This window comes from Gouania willdenowi, chromosome 21 (assembly GCF_900634775.1).
Source record: "Gouania willdenowi chromosome 21, fGouWil2.1, whole genome shotgun sequence".
Classification (NCBI taxonomy): domain Eukaryota; kingdom Metazoa; phylum Chordata; class Actinopteri; order Blenniiformes; family Gobiesocidae; genus Gouania; species Gouania willdenowi.
Window position 1 is genome coordinate 4,790,125 of NC_041064.1, and position 16,040 is coordinate 4,806,164.

A 16,040-nucleotide genomic window follows, 5' to 3' on the forward strand; every position below is an offset into this window, starting at 1 on the left:
TGTAGATTTATTTTTGAAGCACTTTAACAGTTTAAGTGAAAAATTACATTTAAAAGTCTAGTCATAAGCCTATCTTTGCTAATAATGCTAATCACAACGGGTACGTCAGGTTAAGCAGCAGCACCATCTTCTGTCTCAAACTAGGAATTACACAATTATTACTCAAAATGACATACAAATTGCTGCACTTGTTGTCCAGCAAGGACCGTATTTTTCAAAATTTGTTTAATTATTAATATAAATCTGTCATTATTTAAAAAAAACACAGTCAATCTTAAAAAGGCAAGTGTAATTAACAACTTGATGTGTGATGGGCAAAGGATAAAGACTATAATGATAAATATTTTTATTTTACAGCTTATTTTGTATTCAAATAGTCATTTTAGGAGTCGCTGCTGTCCCTTAGAGGAGAAAAAGCCAAAAGTGGCTCATATTGTGCACCTTTGTGGCATTTGCTATCAGCATTTTGAACCCAGAATTGACTAATACTTTATTGAGTTTAGAATATAAAGATTATCAGCATTTTTAAAGAAAACATATTAAAATATGAGATATAAGTTTTGGTACATAGCGCCCACCTTTAATTAAATAGAAATTATTTGTCATTATCACAGTTAAATTCATAATTTAACTCCTAAATCAGGGGTGCTAAACTCATTTTAGTTCAGGGGACAAATCTATATATATATACTGTATATATATATAAATTACATATATGAATAAAGTATTAGTATATCAATCCCTACAGGATATTCACCTAAATTTCCCTGGTTTTGGGAATTTGAATGGAATAATTTGAGGAAAATGTGCCAGATTTTGCAAAAATTTACTTATTTCAACAATTTGAGATGAAAATGACTGCCATCACGTGATATAAGAACTGGAAACTTGAGCTCTGCAAATATTGTGGATTTAAATAGAATTTTTGTGAATTAGAAAATGTTTCATGTTTTTTCTATCATTTTAACTTTTTCGAGCGGGCCGAAGTTGATGCTCTAAAGGGCCGGAATTGGCCCCTGCGTCATGAGTTTGACACGTGTCCTAAATCCTAATGTGATCATAACGTAATGTGTCCTAAATCATAACGTAATTGGATTTTCCTCCAATTACTAAAACGTCATTGCAGTTCTCAGTCTATCCACTTGGTGCCGCCAAATACAAACCTATCAAAATGTTGTGTTTTTAATAGTTTAATATTGGTATATTAATTTTGTTCATAAATATCATTATCAATAATGAAAAAAAATGTATAATACAGTTAATAGTACTACTATTGATCTCGCTCCTATTGAAAATATTCTGCCTGTAAATTAAATACCGCCAATTTGATTTCTCTTAATTTATTACAAAAACCAGCATCTTCCTCCTGTGTTTTTGTAGTGCAGATAGAAGTGTTGAGTTTTCTAAGCAAAAGGCTGGGCTTTGTCGTACATGTGGGCATTCCCAGTCCCACCGAGGGTTGAACTCTTTCCCAGCCTGTATGATGGTGGGAACCAGGCAGTGAACAGCTCTGCTATTTTTGCCGCTTTGTCTTCAATGTGAGGGGCTGCTCCCCAGAGACCCTTTAGCCAGCAGCACTCCCAAAGAGGAGGAATTTAACCCGTGCAGCTCAATCCTGATGTGATAGAAAACATCTGGTTGGTCAGTTTGGTTCGACTGTAGTCTGTGTAGTTCACTTCAGACCCTAAAGGTAGTAGAAACACTCACTGTAAGATAGCACTATAACGTACTATACACTACGCACTCAATGAGTATACTGTCTACTATAAACTAGAAGTATGATTAGGATGGTGAGCGTTCCCACTGAAGTATACTTCCATTTTCCCAAGATGCATTTGGAACCTAGAACGACCAAAACCTGAATCACACTAAATATCTCTGTTGATTCTCCAGCTTTACTTTGAAAGTTCTGAAAACATTTGAAGTGAGACAGTGACCAAGTAGAATATCAACATGTGCTCATTTGATCCATAAAACTCACGGAAACACATTGCCGACTTTTTGGAGATCCTCTATTGTGCTACTGACAATACTATGGGTTAACTTCAAAACAAGAGCCCTATTTACAAAAGGGTTAAAAATTGAATGGAAGACAAGAATAGATGCTTTTATTTTGAAATCGGATTGTTTGATTTTTAGCTCGAAGCAGGTCCCAGGACAATTTGACTTTCCGCTCGCAATGCATCATGGGGCGGATGAGAATGACTAGTATGCCCACCATGCATACTTGAATGAAATGAATAGTGTGTTTACAATAGATTACATTAAAGATTGAGTACGTGTACACTATATGGGGACATTTTTGTAGTGTGCACAGTGGGAACACTAGCCATACTCAACCGCCCCAATGAGTGAGCGGAACGTAAAATGGGACCGACTTCAAGCTAAAAATCCAAAATCCACTTTTCAAAATGAAAGCATCTCTTCTTGTCTTCCATTTTGTAAATAGGGCTCTTGTTTTGAAGTTAACAGGAAGTTTCATCAGTAGCACAATAAAGGGCCTTCGAAAATGATGGATCCAATGATACACGTGCCATGTCAAATGCAGCCTAATGCAAAAGTTGAGGGAGCAGCCATTTTCAGAACAGTGTTATGTGCATGACCTCTCACTCTTTTTTGTGTTTTATTTACATTTTTGTGATGTTAATTTCTATATTTTCTATAACAGCATTTTTATTTATTAGAACGGACAGCACAAGGTTGTGAGTTGGAGCTAAATTTGACATGTCAGTGACGTTGCAAGGTGAATAAATGAAACCATAAACATTGTCAAAAAGAAAACTTGGAATTGCTACACGAAAGCCAAGGAAACTTCAAAGCGATCAGCAGACGAAGACTGGCAGTTCACAGTTGAAACAATGTCAGGAGTTCAAAGTACATTTCCTTGGGAACAGTTGTCTGAATAAAAGAAACGTAAATAAATTCAAAAAGACAAAAATAATTTTTGCTGGAATTACTACGTGGAAGTCAAGGAAACTTCAAAGGAAACATCAAAGCAATCAGTATACTCTTCTTACAAAGACTGGCAGTTGACAGTCTAAACATGTCTGGAGATCAAAGTACATTTTCTAAGGCACACTTGTCTGAATAAATTAACCCTTAACTTATCACTACCAGTCAATTCACATCAATGGTTGTGAAGGTTTTTTTTATTTGTCCATTGATGCAAGAACAAAAGTCATGCAATAATCTCAGAATGGCTTTTATTCCATTTATTGCTCTTTTTATTTAATTAAAAAAAAAGAAGCTTACTCAAACGTTACAGTGAGTTCTACTGAACACATGTCCATTGTTTACATTAGGCACAAGAATGCAGACATTTTTTACACTTCGATCGGTTACAAAACAAGCGACGAGAAGCCCACCGAAGAAGAAGAAGAAGAAGACGTGTTAAAGCCAGGATTCATCATCATCATCATCATCATCATCATCATCATCATCATTCCCAAACAATCAGCTTAAGTAGAAAACCATCAGCACATCTAAATCAACATCGCATTAGCAGTGGAAAAATACACAACTCTTTTCTTTGACACGATTTGCTTTGGCCTGCGTGTAAATAACATATACTTTGACACAAGTGCACTACAAAAAGCTGTAAAAGCCAAATCTGGTCTAACTGATTAAAATACAAGAATCAATGGCGGATAATATTATAGTTTCACCCCCTTTTTTTGTTGTTTTTTTTGCAAAAGACACAACTTCATCCACAGTCTGCAGAAAAAACAGCCTAAGGGCCAGAAAACTGCAGAGGAAATGACAAGTGAAACAATATTGCACTAAAAAAATAGAACTGGAACCCGTTACTGGTGCAGGTAACTCGATTATAAAAAGGTTAAGGGAATAATGCCCATGCAACACCGTGTCTGTCACATGACATTCTTTCAGTTTATCAGACGACTAGAAAAGCCATGGGAACCTGTTTTATTTTTATCTTTACACTAAACAAGCTTTTTTTTTTTTTTTTTTTTTATCTTTTTCTGAGTAAACACATAATAAACATGAACACAATATATATTCAATTTAAATTCAGTTTCCGATCATCCTCTTTTGAAAGGAAGTGCAGTTTTCAACCACATACAACAGCGTCTTAAAGCCTGAGGGGCGGGGTCAGGCAGAGGGGGCGTGTCCGAGCAAACGATCCTGTAACCTGACCAAAAAAAAAAAAAAAAAAAACCACCAGGAAGCCTCGCTGTCCCACCAAAAAGCAGCTCTCGGTTACATTTGAAGTGTCTTAAATAGAAACTGTAGGAAAAAATGAAGAAATGAACACAACAAGCTGAATAACAGGGCTCAGAGTGGGCTGCCTGGGGGTGGGGGTGGTGATTGGTTCAGTCACCTCCCATGCAGGGTGTTGAACAGCCAATGGGGGCGGGGCTACACCGTCAGAGGCACCGACACCTCCAGCAGTCGGTTGTTCCTGCGTTTGCAGGACGCGCCGTTGCCATTCTTGGGAGGGGTCTGAATAAACTTCACACACACTTTGTCCTGCTTGAACTGAACCAGGAACCTGTGAATGGAACCCAATGAGAGACACTTAAGAATAAAGGAGGAAAAAACATATGACTGCATGTTTTATCATTATTATCATTATTAACATTCAATATTTAGATTTAAATGTAACATTTAGATTTATTTTTAGATTTGATTGATTATTTAAATTTAACCTTTAAATTGACATTTAATATTTTACATTTATATTTAACATTTAATTTAGTATTTAGATTTAACATTTATATTGAACATTTAGATTTAGTATTTAGATTTAACATTTAGATTTAAATGTAATATTTATATTTAACATTTATATTTAAATGTAACATTTAGCATTTGCTTTTATTTGTCAAATTTTTTTTTGGTCAATTATCCTCTCTCTCTCTGTAGTGCCATCACGTACCCCCATTTGAGAAAAACTGCTTATCGTATCCAAATCAAAATCCTTCTCCTCCCCTAAAAAGCCCTTAACAACCTTTAACTTACAAATTACTCATCAAAACTCACCTTTTAAAAAGCTTTTAACATATAATTGTTATGTATTTTCTGTAGTTACCTTCATTGTTGTTAGTTTTTTTACTTCATTTGCATTGTCTGTTAGTCTGTCCCTATTGTGCTGTTCTTTCTGTTTTAACCACTGTAAAGTGTTTTTGAAAAGCACTAATAAATAAAATGTATTATCATTAATATTATTTGTAACCCGTCACGATGCCACACTTCTTACTCGTCTGAGATGTCGACATTGAGCTGCTCCTGGTCGGCGGCGGTGACTCCGACGTGGTGAAGTTTGGTGATTAGTTCGATCAGGTGTTCGCTGCTGAGCAGGAAGTCTCCTTTAACGGCAGAGGCCGACCCCTGGAGCAAAAAAAAAAAAAAAACCCAACATCAATCTAGATTTTTATGCTTTTTATCTTCACTCGGACGTAAAAGATCAATATCAGTTTAAATCAGGATGATATCAACAGCAAGGATTTGAACTACTTCTTCTTTTCTGACCTCTCTGAGTTTGAGGGCGAAGAATCCGTCACTCTGAGTGCTGACGGACACGCTGGTGACGTCCGGCAGGGGAACGCTGGCCTTCACCTGCCCCGTTTTCTGGTCGGCCAGGATGAAATTCTTCTTAGTCAGCAGGAAGATTCGAGCCGTGCCCTGAAAAACACAAACACAAGCAGAAGCTGTCAAGGAAAACACATACAAAAAAAGGCAATGACTGGTTTTTTTGATGCAGTCCAAAATGTTTCAGAGCTCAGTTAAATGCTCCAAGTGAAACACAATGCTACATCCTATAATAGGGTGACCATATTTTCATTTCCAAAAAAAGAGGACACTTGGGCCGACCTCTTCATACTCAACACTTTATTGAATCTATCTTGTAATGACAAAATACAATATAGTAGATAAATAAGTTGTTATTGTCCGTAAAGTTTAAAAATCATGCATTATAACAATCTGACCTTGAAAAATCTCATATCCTTTTTCTATTTTTAATTCTAGGATGACATGTTTGTCATTGTTTCAGTGATTCAGAGATTTTAAGGTTTATGAGGTGTAGACCAGATGATGTTAAAAACAGGGGTGTCAAACTCATTTTAGTTTAGGGGAAAATATGGAACAGATTGACAGATTTCAGGTGGAAAAAGAGCAAATTAAACATTAATGAGCCCTGATTTGTATAATGTATATATATATAAATGAGAAAGTATGTGAGTATATCAGTCCCTGCAAAATCTTCACTTAAATTTCCCTGATTTTGGGGAAATTTCATAAAATAATTTGAGGAAAATTTGCCAGATTTTGAAAAAAAAACAGAGTTTTTTCCAACAATTTGAGATAAAAAACTGAATGCCATCTTGTGACATAAGAACTAAAAAACTGAGGTCTGCAAATATTATGGATTTTTAATTCAAATGTATCTGGAATTAGTTGGTAACTTACAAAATGTTCCATGTTTTTTTCTATCATTTTTACTCTCTCAAGCAGGCCGAATTTGATGCTCCAATGGCCGGATTTGGCCCCCGGGCCTTGAGTTTGGAAAATTGACCATAACTTTCTACGTTCTAAGTTTCTCCCAGTGGCTCATTTATTTTCTAATTCCTCTCTGAACCTCCATGGCGGTTTTATGATCCAGTATTTGATCTATTTCAATACATCTTGGACTTTAGTCTCTCTCTCTCTCTCTCTTTTCCTCATGTGTAATGATTTCATCAAAACAAAGCGGCATCTTTAATGTTTTTATCAAATTACCGTAATTACATGATAGTGGATGTAAAGAACAACTCCTTAGCTTTCAGAAAATGCTAGAATTTCTCAGATAGAGCAAATATAAGTAGAGTTACAATCATTTAATATTAATGTATTCCACTAGATGTGTTCAGGGTCCCTGGGAAACCCGGACATTTTGATAAGTTTGTAAAATCCTCTCCTATTACTGTGCACATGTGTGGATTACATGTTAAACACTAAACGTACCTTTCCATTGGCCCTGTTGATCTTGTTGACCACGTCAGCCAGCAGAACCTTCTCGTCCACGGTGCTGCTGAGCTTCTGATATTTGGGGTTTTTGCTGATTTCCAGGTAGTCTCCTTTGAAGGGCTGATTTACGCTGAAACACAACACACAGACGATTACTAGGTTACTAACCACTGCTGCTACGAGTGTATACGTGAAGTACAACGAACCTGCTCGGGTAGAGAGTTTTCTTATCCTTGAAGAGCTCACTGGCCTCCAGCTTCTCCTCAAACACTGCTTTCTTCTCTGATGTGAATTCACTTCTGTATTTCTTGCACTGAACACAAACAAGTTTGAATAAAAGAAAAACTTAACATATTTTTCTTTTATTCAGACAACTTTTTTTTTTACTTTGATCTTAATTTTTTGGTTACTTTTGACCAGATTTAACATTTAGATTTAATATTTATTGTTTAGATTTCACATTTCATGTTTAAATTTAACATTTAATGTTTAGGTTTAACATTTAGATTTAATATTTAGATTTTAGATTCAACATTTAAATTTAAAAGTAACATTTAGATTTAACATTTAAATGTAAAAGTAACATTTAGATTTCACATTTAAATTTAAATGCAACATTTAGATTTCATATTTAGATTTGAATTGAACATTTAGATTTAACATTTAAATTTAAAAGGAACATTTAGATTTCACATTTAAATTTAAATGCAACATTTAGATTTAATATTTTGATTGGCCGTTTAGAATAAACATTTAAATTTAGATTTAAGAAATAACATTTAGATATAATATTTAGATTTAACATTTAAATTTAGATTTAATAAACATTTAGATATAATATTTAGATTTAACATTTAGATTTAACATTTTGATTTAACATTTTGATTTAACATTTCGATTTAACATTTCGATTTAACATTTCGATTTAACATTTCGATTTAACATTTCGATTTAGGTTTAACATTTAAATTTAAATGTAACATTTCAATTCAACATTTAACAGATTTAGCATTTAAATTTGGATTTAATATTTAAATTTAGATTTAACATTGACATCATGTTTAGTCTTTCAGTAACGTGGGTTGAGTATCACTTTAAATAGACAGCGTTATGGTGACCAACCCTCCACAGGTGGAAGATTCTACGCAGCTCTGAGTGAACTCCATCCAGGAAGACGTAAGGCCTCACAGGCCAGCTTTTGTCTATGGGTGACATGGAGGGTAAGCTGCTCTTCAGCCCCAGGAAGTACTTCTGCGCCTGGGAACACGCGGTGAGATGCAGCGTAAACCTCTTAATGTCTCATCATCACATGTTGAAGCTACTCTAAAACATTTAAACTTACAATCCTCTGGATGGCGAAGTTGTAAATCTTTTTCCCTGCGTTTGCCCGGAAGAACTTCCTGTACTCTCTGCGAACCTGAAAGCACAAGAAAAAGAAAACATAACCAGTCATTTTTTAACTCCACATTTTTGATTTGGACAAAAGAGAAGAAGACTTGGTTAGTAACAAACAATGAACGACGCTCTGTTGGAATTAATCACAACGATGGTAAAGTTATGGAAGCAGCAAAACAAAAGAGAAACAGATCAATGATTAGTGCGACACGTGATGCAGAAAAAAAGACATTAAAAAAGGACGAAAAAACATGATGTTAATCAGACAAAAAACAACATTTTTTAAGTAAAGTTAAACACATTCAAGATGTTTTACAGATAAACAACAACAACTAGTTCTGGATTATTTACATTATAATTGTCTTTTGAACATTGGACATTTATTTCCACAAACAAACAACGAAATGAACAAAATGCAGCAAATAAAATGATGTATTCATAAGCCTCTCAACAACTGTTACATTCTTATACAGTCATAACATCAAATGATTTGTATTTTTTCTAGCCATGCACTGATATCAGTAGCAGTTTTCTTGTTAAAGAACAACGTTGGATGTGTGGAAATACTTTAATGTTACTGAGCGACAATAAGAGTGAAATGACAAAAACACAAAAATTGTATCATAGCATCTATGTTTGCATCAATATTTACTCATCGAAGGACCAAATTCAACCAAACCACATCTGAAACCACTTTTTATTTCCATATTAGAACAAAAACCAGTTATCAGACGTTTCAAATATTTTCTTAATAGTTTTAATATCCAACTTAATAGATAATGTATGGATGAGTTCAGATAGGGAAAGTTATCTCTATGTTGTATGTTCTTAATATTATATATATTCAAAATAAAAGTAAAAAAATTAAAATACTTTTATCATAACATTATTATTTGTATTAATAGAACTCATCAAAATATCACCAAAGCGAATAAAAAGCATTTATTTACCAGTTTTTTTTCATCTTGTGTTGTAAGTAATAACAGTAATAATAATAATAATAATAATAATAATAATAATAATAATAATAACTAATCAGGGTTAGGGTCAAATTAAATTTTTCAGTACATTCTCAACTAACCATGTTCAATTAAAATTCAATTATGATTACAGTGACCAGCATTTTTTCCCAAATACAATAAAATTACAATTATTTTTTATCCCCAGAAAGTCAAATATAATTGTGTTCTCAATTACTAAAGTTCAAATACAATTCATCACAATAAGTGAGCTTGAAATAATACCGGTAACCTAATCAACTTCATCTCTTTTGATAACAGGTCCTAAATCAACTTTAAAATACATTATAAACAAATATCTATCACCTAATTTCTTTCCCATCTATTGGTTACATATTGTTAAGCTTCCTAATCAATGAAAATATCAGTTTTATTATTTCTGGGGTGGACATCTGAGCCTTTTTTATGTCAGTATACGTCTATATTTCATATAGATATCTGAGAAAGCTTAATATGAAACACATTTGAATAATTGTTCATTACATACATGTGTAGAACTGTACATAGAACATGGTAACATGGTTCAACAGTTAGCGTTAAATTATAATTGACAATTTCTATAGAATTTTCATGGCAATTACAATTATAAAGTCAATTATCTAAACTCAATTACAATTACGACAGCAACAGATTTTTTAAAATTACTATTACTGTTCTAATTACGCCATATTTGCAATTATTATCAATTACGTGATTACAATTATAATCGACACCCAACCCCGATAGTAATAATAACAACATTTTTCAAAAATATAATTTTGTCAAATAATATTTTCCCTATTAGGAGAAAACTCTGAAAATGTTGCATAAAGAAGAGCAACTTATAGGAAAAACTCCAGCATGGAATGAAGCGTTCTTCATCCTAACACTCAGTGACACAGTGAGGATGAGGAGGGGCTTTAACAGGTGGGAGGAGCTGATTGTGGTACCTTCAGTCCCTTCCAATAGGCCCAAATAACAGCGACGGCGTGCCTACGCCTGGCCTCCTCCTTCAGCCTCCTGAGCTCCCTGCGAGCCTGGTCGGGTTGGGCAAGCAAGGAGAAGGAGAACAAACAACAGGAACAAATGAAGCAGCAGGAGGAGAAGAAGAAGGAGGAAAACACCTTTTCTGCCTTTGGTCGTCATTATTATTACGACTGTAAAAACGCAGCTCTAATAATCCAGCTTCTGCTAAACTGCTACTCTGGGCCCTGAGAGGGAAAATCAACCAAGAACATCATTGAGTATGAAAGCAGAAAAGCCAGCGTACCTCGGTCTCAAAAAGAAATTTTTACCATTTGTTCCTCAAAAATTCAATACACACACTGTAAATTCATAGTTTGATCTGATGAACACTTTTTGACATATGGACAATTTAGTGAGGGGGTATGTGTCGATTTTCTTCACAATATCTCAGGAACTACATCACATAGGAAACTGAACTCTGGTATAGTAATACAGCTCCACCTACTCTCTCATAATACACAATAACTAAAACAACAAATGATTATTAGACAAGCTACAATGACTACATGTAAAGGATTTTCAGTATCAGCGAGTGGTGAAATAACCCAAAGTTGGGGTACAAAATAAAAATGAAAAAGTTGCATAAAGAAAAAATAAATGTTCTATCACAAGAAAGACTAATCTTTATACTATGAATCAGAGCAGAGATCATTTTTTTCTTAAATTCCCACATGCAGTTATGGGCCAATGAAAACAGTTTTAAAAAAGTAGTCGATAATTCGATTTCCGTGCGATTTTCTTCCATTTTCAGCTTCAAATATCTCAGGAACTACATCACATAGGAAACTGAAATTTGGCATATTTATACAAGTTCACCTACTCTCAAGAACCAGTGCATATATGTGACTAATCATTAGTGATGTGAACAGTCTATGTTCATAGCTCAAAACTGATCAAATTACAGGGAGCTGAGGCATATGCTAAGTGGTTTACTGAAGGCCCAAACATGTTCCAGACCCAAACCACAAGAAACTTTTTTACAATTCTAAGGGGCTGACATGTCCACCAGATATAATGTATGACAGATATTTTCATATATACTGCTAGAGTCGGTGGAGCTGTATTACTATACCACGTTTCAGTTTCCTATGTGATGTAGTTCCTGAAATACTTCTGAAAATGGAAGAAAAATAAGGAAGAACAAAAATCAACACATACCCCTTAACTAACCTTAAAAAAAATGACAGTGTGCTTATTGAATGATTAAGGAAAAATTGGTAGATATTGCAGAACTTTTTGAGACCAAAGTGGAAGGACTGAGCTGTTTCATTCAGAAGCCATGCAATTCAAAGCCAAAGCATGCTGCAAGCATTAAATGAAGAGTTCAGCATGCGGTGGTGCAGCATGGATCATGGAGAGGAAATCTGAAATGCTTCTGAACCAGAATGTGTGAGTGTTAAGAGTCTGTCTTACATTGAAAACAGGTCAATCAGAATAATACAGCAGGTAGTCTGTAGATATGAGAGTTGAGGTGAGGGATGGATGTGTTAGAGGCTTCCTGTTGGAATGAGGAGGTAAAGTGGGAGGGAGGGAGGGGGGCAGCAGGCCACACAGTCACAGCAAATCAAGCCGAATACCTTGGTGCCCTGCCAGCCGGCCCAAATGACCGACACGGCGTGTTTATTCCTTGCCGCCTCCTTCAGCTGACGCAGCTCTCTCCGTGCCTGATGGGAAGCGGTGGAGGAGCAGTGGTGGAGGAGGTTAATTTTCAGTGACAATAATAGTAATTCTTTAATCCAGGAGGGGGGTGCAGACAGGGTGTGAAGGGTAATTAAGAGCAAACATGGCCAAACGACCAACTAAACTATAAAACCACTATTAACAGTTTTATCCACCAGGAATCTAAAAACTATTCAATTTCATTAAAACAGTCTTTAGGACGCGTTTAAAGACTCATTTACAGACAGTTGAACTGTGAACTACTAAACACCGTTCAGGATCTAAGATTTAACTCTATTTCTCAACGTAGTCTCCGTTAATAGAATAGAATAAGAACAAGAGATTAACAGCCAACAATAACACACACTTAACACACTTTCATTTTGTTTACCCTTCAGTAACGTTATGGCCAATCTATTAATGTGACGTAAAACACCAACAAAAATCACGATTGCAAAAATGTTTTAAAACTTTGTTACTATTTTGAGTAACAAATGTTTTTGGAGTAATTTATATCAACTTTTTAGGCTCAAATACAACGTAATATATAGTGACTCCATTTTTCAGTGACTGCGGAAAATAGACGGAAAACGCAAATTCACGGGCGTGGTTCATCTTAAAAGTCCCATATTATGCAAATTTGATTTTTTAATGGTTTTCTAACTGTGAACTGTAAAAATGAACATGTATGATTCCTCCATGCCTTGCTTGAGCACACATTTAAAAAAACATGTGAAGCAGACAGGAGATTTTGCGTGTTTATGATGTCATAAGAGGAATAACTCCTCCCTCACTATTTACTTTGCTGGTAAACAGATAAGGTGAGATATTTTTCCCCCCTCAGATGAGCCTCTGAAAACCAAGTGGATGGATTTTGGCTTTGCAGGTTGTTAATAAAAGAAATCCCAAACCTTTGTATAATGAGTGTGTCCGGCATTTCACGGAGGACTGCTTTGAAAACATGGGCCTGTACAGAGCTAGCTTAGCTTAGCTCTGGATAAAGCACAACGCTGTACCAACTCTTAGTGACTCAAGCACAAATGTGGAAGACTTAAGTTCATATCATTTTGTGTTTATTTTACTAAACTAACTAGCGTGATAAGCTGCTAGCTCTTAAAGTGTAACTTTAGCATGGAAGCTAACACTGCTCAGTTACGGCTGCTATTATTGTGTCTAATACAATCAGGAGACACTCAACACAGATGTGTGAATGCTCCTCTCCCACAGCGGGACGTGTCGTGGGCATGGCCAGACAGCTCATTTGCATACCAGGAAGTAGACTCAAAAAGCTTGTTCTGATGGAAGCTCATGGCTGCGTTCAAAATGTCATACTAACGTACTACTCATACTAAGTCTGACATCAAAATCAGAGGGAACGGCCACCATCCTAATCATACTATATACAGTATATACTCATTGAGTGTGTCGTGTAGTACATTAGTATGCGATTCCCATGAGAACAACTTTTTAGACTGCTGAAATTCAGCAAGACTGATGCGTTTGGGGCAATTCACTAAAAATGTTATTTTGTTATGCTTCTGTGACCGATGTAAAATGGCACGAAAAGCAGTATAATATGAGACCTTCAAACTGAATGCAGAAACTCTCATTCACAGGATTCTAATATTCTGTTTAGCTGTCAATAGTCTTTCAACACAACACAACAAACTTCCCAGTACATCATCATTTATCCAGTTTCCAGAACTCTTGGCTCTGCTGTGTTGGATCCTACAGCGGAGGCGTATCAAAATCAAAGAAGCTAAACGTAAAACCCTGGGGATAAATCTGAGAAACTCAACCAAATAAGCTGGAACAGAACACAACATAAACACGTCCAAGTGTTAGCGGGAAACTTTCAAACAGCCACAAAAACAAGACAATAAGACAAAGAACAGCAGGGCTCGTTAATCTGAGCAGCAGTGCGACTCGGCGGGGGTTCTACTCTATTAGCCACTTTTACACACAATGAGACGGGATGTGCTAAAGACATCTGGAACAGCTGGAACAGCAACACACCGCGGCTGGGAGGAAATACCTGGGTTCCCTGCCAGTACGCCCAAATTACTGTCACAGCGTGTTTATTCCGCACTTCTTGTTTTAGACGTCTCAACTCCATCCGTGCCTGCCGTGGTGTGGAGGGCGTTTGGGTACGGAGGGCGAGAAAAAGGAGAGAATGGAGAGTGGAGTGAGGAAAAGAGGAGAAGGGGGTGTAAAAGAAAAGAGTTAAATTGGAGTTGTGCGATCAGCAAAGAGAAGAAGAAAGTTTAAAGACAGGAAGTGGCATTAAAAATCAAGCACAGCCTGGTTACGGAGTAGAGCAGTGGTTCCAAACATTTTTGTTGTCGTGACCCCATTTTTATATCACAAATTACATATTTCTGTTCACCCCAGATATATTTTTTCTCTCTCGTAACACTAAGTGTTAGCTCAGATATTGCTATACTGCATGTTTTTTTAACTAGGTTTATAAATGAGGAAGTATAGAAAACAGTTGTTTGAGATTGTGTGAGGTGTTTATATTTGAAAAGGAATAATTGTTTAAGCTCTTTGTGGTTTCTGCCATTTCCTACACTATATATCTATTTTTGTAATATGTATTGTTTTTTTATAGTGCAAAATAGATCGTAAAAATTTTAAAAAAGGAATAAAATTGTCAAAATCAAAAACAAAACAGCTTACAGATTAAAGTAAAATTAAAATTTTAAATACAATTTTAAATAAAATAAAAAATTAAAGAAATTGATTTTAAAAATGTAAAATAAAATTGAAATAAAATTGAAAAATGTATTAAGAAAACAATTTTAAAATATAATTTTAATCCATTTTTAAAAAATGTTATTACCAGACTCACACAAATAAGGAAATACAATTGTAAAAATTAAAAAAAAAATTAAAACATTCAAAAATAAAAATGTAAAAATAAATGAAATAGCATTTTATTATTATTTTTTTTTTAATTTAAATTAAAAATATATATATTTTTTTAATTAAAAAAATTTATAACGTAGAATTTTTTTTAGAAATTAAAAAATATGATTTTGATTTGTTTTTTTTTTAATTCATTTTATTATTCCTAGACATTTGCACACGACATGGAGTCATGACCCTAAGGTTGAAAAACCCTGGAGTAGAGTTCCCACAATTAAATCTCTGCGTCTGTAATTTACGATTGACACCTGAACACATCGTAATTACCTGCGTGCCGTGCCAGTATGCTGCGATGGTGGTCGCTGCCTTCTCACATTTCTTCTGGTATTTCAGCTCTCTCAGGAGTTTACGGGCCTGTGATGAACATTGCGTTAGTTTGATCACGATGTTGCACGTGGGAGCTCACCTGCTGTGACATTAGAGGCCGACGCCTACCTGCCATCCTCTGGTGTAAGACTGAACCACGGTGGTGGCGCTCTTGATCTGCTGGTATTTCTTTTGTTGCTGGAAAAAGTGAGTGAAGCAGTTTTTAGGGATAAGCCATACTGGTTTTATACTGGTGCACACGTGTTCCTTTGACTCTGTCTGTTTAGAGCAGTGGTTCTCAACCTTTTCAGCCCATGACCCTCGTTATCCAGGAAGTTTATTATTATTTGCACCATAGCATATAGTCATCTTAAAGATGTAAATCCTTGTTTTAATCAGAAAAAAATGAGTTAAAAGTGACCAAAACCACAGAAATTGGTTAAAAATTGCAAATTAGAGTGGCTAAAAACAGACAGAAAAAGGGTTCAAAGTGTTAATATGGCTTAAGTGGTGGAAATGGGGGGTTGGAGAAATGTAATTTAAAAAGTAGAAACAATTAGCTTAAACTGGCAAATAATTGGCATGACAAATGGTGAATGTGGTTAAATTGAGAAAATTAAGCATGAAATATGGTGAAAAGAGAATAAAAGTCAACATATGTGACATCAGGTGGAAAAAGTGGCGGAAAGAGTTTATAAGTGGCAAAAAGTCTTAAAAGTGAAACAAAAGTGCAGAAAAGTAATTGAAATTTGATGAGAAGTG

General features: G+C 35.2%; 1 protein-coding gene across 6 annotated transcripts in view; it reads right to left on the reverse strand.

Moving 5' to 3' along the window:
• Window positions 1–4,216: 4,216 nt before the first annotated feature.
• myo1b (myosin IB) overlaps window positions 4,217–16,040 on the reverse strand; it is a 93,064-nt gene continuing 81,240 nt past the window's right edge. For 2 of the 6 annotated variants that reach the window (XM_028435790.1, XM_028435789.1), the window contains 12 exons: window positions 15,408–15,476; window positions 15,240–15,326; window positions 14,080–14,166; window positions 11,963–12,049; window positions 10,310–10,396; window positions 8,309–8,383; window positions 8,089–8,223; window positions 7,173–7,279; window positions 6,964–7,096; window positions 5,491–5,643; window positions 5,219–5,349; window positions 4,217–4,510 (listed from right to left, as the gene is read on the reverse strand). In XM_028435790.1, coding sequence (XP_028291591.1) covers window positions 4,378–4,510; window positions 5,219–5,349; window positions 5,491–5,643; window positions 6,964–7,096; window positions 7,173–7,279; window positions 8,089–8,223; window positions 8,309–8,383; window positions 10,310–10,396; window positions 11,963–12,049; window positions 14,080–14,166; window positions 15,240–15,326; window positions 15,408–15,476 — 1,284 coding nt within the window. In that variant the 3' untranslated portion in view covers window positions 4,217–4,377. The remainder of the gene's footprint in view (window positions 4,511–5,218; window positions 5,350–5,490; window positions 5,644–6,963; window positions 7,097–7,172; window positions 7,280–8,088; window positions 8,224–8,308; window positions 8,384–10,309; window positions 10,397–11,962; window positions 12,050–14,079; window positions 14,167–15,239; window positions 15,327–15,407; window positions 15,477–16,040) is intronic. The other 4 variants (XM_028435791.1, XM_028435792.1, XM_028435794.1 and 1 more) reach the window with 4 other exon arrangements.